This window comes from Ricinus communis, chromosome 1 (assembly GCF_019578655.1).
Source record: "Ricinus communis isolate WT05 ecotype wild-type chromosome 1, ASM1957865v1, whole genome shotgun sequence".
Taxonomy (NCBI): Eukaryota; Viridiplantae; Streptophyta; class Magnoliopsida; order Malpighiales; family Euphorbiaceae; genus Ricinus; species Ricinus communis.
Window position 1 is genome coordinate 17,420,285 of NC_063256.1, and position 6,015 is coordinate 17,426,299.

At 30.6% G+C, this 6,015-nt stretch overlaps 1 protein-coding gene across 1 annotated transcript; it reads left to right on the plus strand.

Moving 5' to 3' along the window:
* The first annotated feature begins 2,667 nt into the window (after window positions 1-2,667).
* Window positions 2,668-3,567, plus strand: LOC125369794. The gene is made up of 2 exons (XM_048372960.1): window positions 2,668-2,734; window positions 2,807-3,567. The coding sequence occupies exons 1-2, from the start codon at window positions 2,668-2,670 to the stop codon at window positions 3,565-3,567; spliced, it is 828 nt and encodes a 275-aa protein (XP_048228917.1).
* The last annotated feature ends 2,448 nt before the right edge of the window (window positions 3,568-6,015 follow it).

Here is a 6,015-nt window from a genome sequence, read left to right on the forward strand (position 1 = left end):
CAATAGAATATAATTTTAATTTATATTACTGTAAAATCAGCTAAATTAGTTATATTTATCATTTTTATTTTATATTTTTATATTTAATATTTATAAATTGAGTGATATTATATATTTTATAGCATCTAGGATATTTTGATGACATGAAAATGTGTGTTTTGAAAAATATACCATAATCTACCAAATGAAGTTTAAGACACATGAAGATATAATTAAAATAAAATTTAAAAATATATTTAACGGTAACAAAAATAAACTAAAAAGATATTAATAAAATATCAAAAAATATTATAATACAGTTTAAAAAAACCTTAAAAATAAGACTTTTAAAAAAAAAAAGCATAAAATTCTTTTTAAAAAAAATCACCGTAAAAACAAGATTTTGAGTGTAAATATCCTTATTTATTAATGAATCCAACGGAAGTTGTTGTAAAAAGATTATTGCATTTGTGAGAGAAAGGGTGATGTGGTTTTTTTCCTTAAATATACTTTAGTATCTTATGAACACTACTGTAAACCAACCAAGGGGAGCCGTGCTTTGACTAGCTTGAGACAATTTATTGTCCAATTCAAGTTAAAATTTCTGAATCTTTTCAAGTGTACACGAGCTTAATTAAGTTTAAACAAACTTAATTTAATTGTGAATAAAATTATTTTAAAAGGCTTTAGTATGATGGCCAGACACTTAATGCCGTAAATTAAAAATTTGAATTAATTTAACAATTATTGTTAACCATATTATTAAAAGAAATTAAATCTATTATCAATTCTTCAAAATAATAAAATATTTATTATAAGGTCTACAATATATATTAATTAATATTTATGATTTTATTCTAATAATAAAGTGCAATTAGATATATATATATATATATATATATATATATATATAAAGAATGTCAAGTTTTCCCTTTGAGATTCTACGTGGCAAGATTTTATAGAGCCATATTATGTTGTTTTCTAATGAGAAAATTACACATGACATATTTATAAAAGTGTTAATTATAATACTTAAAAAAAAATGTGATCTTAAATACTAATAATGAATATGGTAAAAATTTATTACTTATTTAAATATAAGGCTATTATGTTCTTAAAAATATCTATAATAAGTATAATAATTATCATAGCTACTAAATATTAATAATAAATCTTATTATCTTTCTAATAAAATATATTATATAATAATAATAAAATAGTAAAGAATAAAAAATCTAAATTTGGATCATAAAAACAGTCAAAATAAATTTATAACACGTTTGAGATCTTATTGGTTGAATATAATAATTAAAAAAAATCTCAATCTATATGTATGTAGTATTAAAAAATAAAAAATAAATAAATAGAAGGAATTCTAACAATCTGATATTTTAAAAATAATTATTATATGTACGCATATAAATTTATTAGTGCAATCAAATAGATATAAAATTAAAGTTGATAAATATAGATACTTCTCATATTTACTTACTTTAGCATAATATAAAAACTCCATTAGACTATATATCATATGATTTTATAAATAACTAATATAGATGTAAATAGAAATATCATAAAAATAAAAATAAAATTTATATTTTGTACTAATATTAAATTATAAATAATATATAAAATAAAATTTTTATTGTAAAATAAATGAAATAACCAGGAAATCGTATGAATAAATTGCTAGTAATAATAATAAAAAGACAAAAACTATAAGAATTAGAATTTAAATATTGAGCTATTAATATTATCTTTATGAGTTAGTTTACAAAAATATTATCAAGTGGACTCTTGAAGTAACAAGTTCAACTTTATCTAGTTTGGAATTGATTTATTTATTTTAAAAAAAAATTTATTAAATGAGCTTCTATGAAATTTTATTTAGTCGAACTTTAAATAATTCCTCAAACACTTAATTTGTTCACAGTTTTACATTTGAATAGCACTGAGCAGCTTGCAGCTAAATTTATTACCACATTTAATATGAAATTATGAAATAAAATTGTATTTATGACATGATTTCGACTAAGTACTATTAAATAAGATAATTAATTTTGCATTGAAAATGAAAGCATTTCCTTATCTAAATAAAATAACTTAGATTGGGACCTAAAAACCAATTTTCAATATTGGCCACACAACATCATATTCATTAACATGTGTGCTTTAGGTAATATGTTATATTATGTAGATGCTGGTCGGTCCAATGGTCAATGGATGTTAGAGCTTATGTATTGCACAAAGTCTTTGCTATGGAAAAAGTTATATTGTGGGAAAAGACAACATGAAATATCTTATCCAAAGTAGGAGGAATAATTATTAAAATTATATTTCTATTTTTAGGATTACTTAAAAATATAATAAACATGTAAAATGTTGGTTTATTAATTCTGTTCACTGAATTAGTCAAATTGTCCAGCTGTAAATGGCAAGGTTATAGGATATTAGTTTTTTAAAATAAGCATGGTAGCTATATTATCATTAAGTTTGTTATGGTTCTGGTACCTATATAAAGGGTACTAAGGCATTGTTGAAGTATTTATGAAAAATAACAGCAGCCTTTCTTATCTTTTTAGCTTTCAATTCTTTTCTGCAATACATTTTTCTTTTGATTTATTGTACTACAAATACTACAGGTGGTATCGGACCCACTATGAACCTTATGGTCTGTCATAATGAATAATGTCACCCAACTATCCATTCCTATCCTCAATGGAAAGAACTACAATCGATGGTGTGCCAAATGAAGGTTCTGTTCGACTATCATGATGTCCTTGAAATTGTGGAACAAGGATTGTCAATTTTTGAAGTGTGATTACAGGGGCAAATAAGTTGAAAAAGAAGGACAAGAAGGCTCTTTATTACATTCATCAAGGAATGTGTGATGAGACATTTCAACTCATTGAAGGAGCAAAATCATCTTATGATGCATGGAGCATCTTAGCAACGTCATACAAGGGAGATGACAAGATCAAAAGAGTACGTCTTCAGACACTGAGGCATCAGTATGAGCTGTTGCAGATGGAGTCGAATGAAGAAATTAACACCTATGTAAATCGAGTTCTTACATTGGCAAATGACATGAAAACCAATGGTGAGACTCTTTTAGAACAGAACAAAGTGGAGAAGATTATGAGAACCTTAAGTCCAAGGTTTGAGCATGTTGTAACTGCCATTGAGGAGGCAAAAGACCTATCAACGATGACAATTAAATTGTTGTCCAGTTCGTTAAGAGCTCACAAACAGAGGATGAATGACAACAAGAGTGAGAAGACTGTTGAACAAGCCCTCCAAGCACAAGTCTCAGTTGGTGACGCTAATTGTGATTCTGGAAACTCACAAGGAAGAGGAAGAGGACGAGGCGGAAATCATCAAGGTGGCCATAATGGTAGAGGATTCAATTCTGGTAGAACCTCACATCAGAATCCACATTCTTCAAGGGGGAAAAGAATGTTGAATGCTACAACTGCCACAAGAGAGGCCATTATGCAAATGAATTTTTGGCCAAAAATGAAGAAGCTGCCAATTATGCACAGGAAGTTAACAACTCAGATGAAGCTGAAAGTAATCATGCTATCCTAATGGTTACCTCTCCAAACGAGAATCCAAATAAAAATATTTGGTATTTGGATACTGGCTGCACGAATCATATGTGCGGCTCTAAGAATTTGTTCACTGAACTTGATGAAACATTTCATACAAGCGTCAAGTTTGGCGATGATAGAACAGTTCCGGTGATTGGAAGGGGACAAGTTCTTATCACAATGAAGAATGGAGATTACAGGTGCATATCAAATGTATTCTATGTACCAGACATGAAAATTAATTTACTTAGCATTGGTCAATTGACAGAGAAAGGCTACACGATGAACATTTCTGGTATTCAATTCTCAGTCTTTGACAAAGAAGGTACTTTAATCCTGAAAACCCTTTTGTCAAAGAATCGTATGTTTACAGTTAATCTCTCTAAGGGAGAGTACAAGTGCTTATGTGATGTCGTGAAAGATGAATCATGGTTATGGCACCTTCATTTTGGGCATTTGAATTTTCAAAGTCTTGAGCAACTCTAAAAAAGGGATTGGTAATAGGTTTACCCTACATTAAGCATCCCGATCAAATGTGTGAAGCTTGCGTTCTTAGTAAAAATCATAGGCTGCCATTTTTAGGTGATTCTTGGTGAGCAAAATTTCCATTGGAGCTCATTCAAACAGATGTGTGTGGTCCTATGAATGTGTTATCAGTTGGTGGAAATAGATAGTTTCTCACTTTTATTAATGATTTCACAAGAAAAACATGGATTTATTTGTTGAAAAGAAAAACAGATGTATTTGATTGCTTCAAGGAGTTTAAGGCTCTAGCTAAGAAACAAAGTAATTGTGTACTCAAGTCACTACGAAGTAATGGAGGAGGAGAATACACCTCAAATGAATTCAAGAAATATTACAAAGAACATGGGGTGCAACATAATACAACAGCTTCTTACACTCCACAACACAATGGAGTGACGGAGAGGAAAAATCGAACTATTCTTAACATGGAGAGAAGTATGTTAAAAGCGAAGAACCTACCTAATTGTTTCTGGGCAGAAGTAGTATCTTGTGCAGTTTATTTGTTGAACAGATCACCTACCAGAAGTGTCCAAAAGATAACTCCTCTTGAGGCTTGGAGTTGTTCTACACCGAATGTGCAACATCTGAAAGTTTTTGGATCAATTGCATATGTTCATGCTCCTACAACAACAAGGACAAAGTTGGATGATAGAGCTGAGAAAACAATCCTTGTAGGGTACAAACAAGGAAGATACAAGTTATATAATCCTGTTGCAAAAAGGATGATTATCAATCATGACATTACATTTGCAGAAGATGAAGAATGGAATTGGGATGTGGATAAACAAGATCCATATAACACAGTCGTTGATATTCTTGAAGAAGAATCTACAAGTACAGCACATTCAAATCAAGCTCCAGAAATCCCCGAGGTTCCAAAACCAGTTACAACAGCAAGATATGAACCAAGAAGATCATAATGAACAAGGCAACAATCGGTTCGCTTACATGACTACCAAGTTAGTCATGATGATGAAGTTGGAGATGATGGAGAGTTGGCTCATCTCGCCTATATGGCTAAAATTGAACCTGTGAAGTTTGAAGAAGCCCTTTTAAATAAAAAATGGCAGAAGGCAATGAATGAAGAGATGATGTCCAGTGAAAAGAATGGAACATGGGAATTAACAAATCTCCCACAAAGTCACAAACCCATTGATGTCAAATGGGTCTACAAAATCAAGATGAAATTAACTGGCGAAGTGGAAAGGTACAAAGTAAGGCTGGTTGTGAAGGGGTTCGAGCAAAGACATGGCTATGATTATGAAGAATTTTCTTCCCAATAGCTCGAATGGAGATAGTGAGATTAATAATTGCATTATCAGCTCAGAACCAATGGAAGATTCACCAGATGGACATCAAGTCAGCGCTTCTAAATGGCCCACTCGATGAGGAGGTTTATGTAAAGTAGCCACTTGACTTTATAAAGCATGGAGAAGAAGAGAAGGTTTGAAAACTTAAGAAGGCACTCTACGGCCTTAAGCAGGCACCACGGGCGTGGAACAAAAGAATTGACTTGCTCCTCCAAGAAGCTGGATTTCAAAAGTGTCCTTCTGACCATGGACTATACGTCAAAGCCAATTCTGGTGATTTGCTAATATTATATCTTTATGTTGATGACATAATCTTTGCAGGGAATAATCATAGAATGATTGAGGATTTTAAGAGATCAATGATGAAAGAATTCGAGATGACCGATCTTGGTCTCATGTCCTACTTCCTAGGCATTGAAGTTGTTCAAAAGGATGATGGAATTTTCATTTGTGAGAAGAAATATGTAATTGGATTCTTAAAGAAGTTCCAAATGTATGATTCCAACCCTGTTAGAACCTGGTGGAGACAGAAACTAAACTGACAAAGGAAGGTGATGGTCCAGCAGTTGATCTAACATATTTCAAACAAATCATTAGAAGCTTAAGATATC

Coding starts and splice junctions, on each gene's coding strand:
- LOC125369794 (XM_048372960.1), top strand. CDS start 2,668: ATGTCACCCAACTATCCATTCCTATCCTCAATGGAAAGAACTACAATC. Junction 2,735..2,806: donor CGATGGTGTGCCAAATGAAG/GTTCTGTTCGAC, acceptor GTGTGATTACAG/GGGCAAATAAGTTGAAAAAG.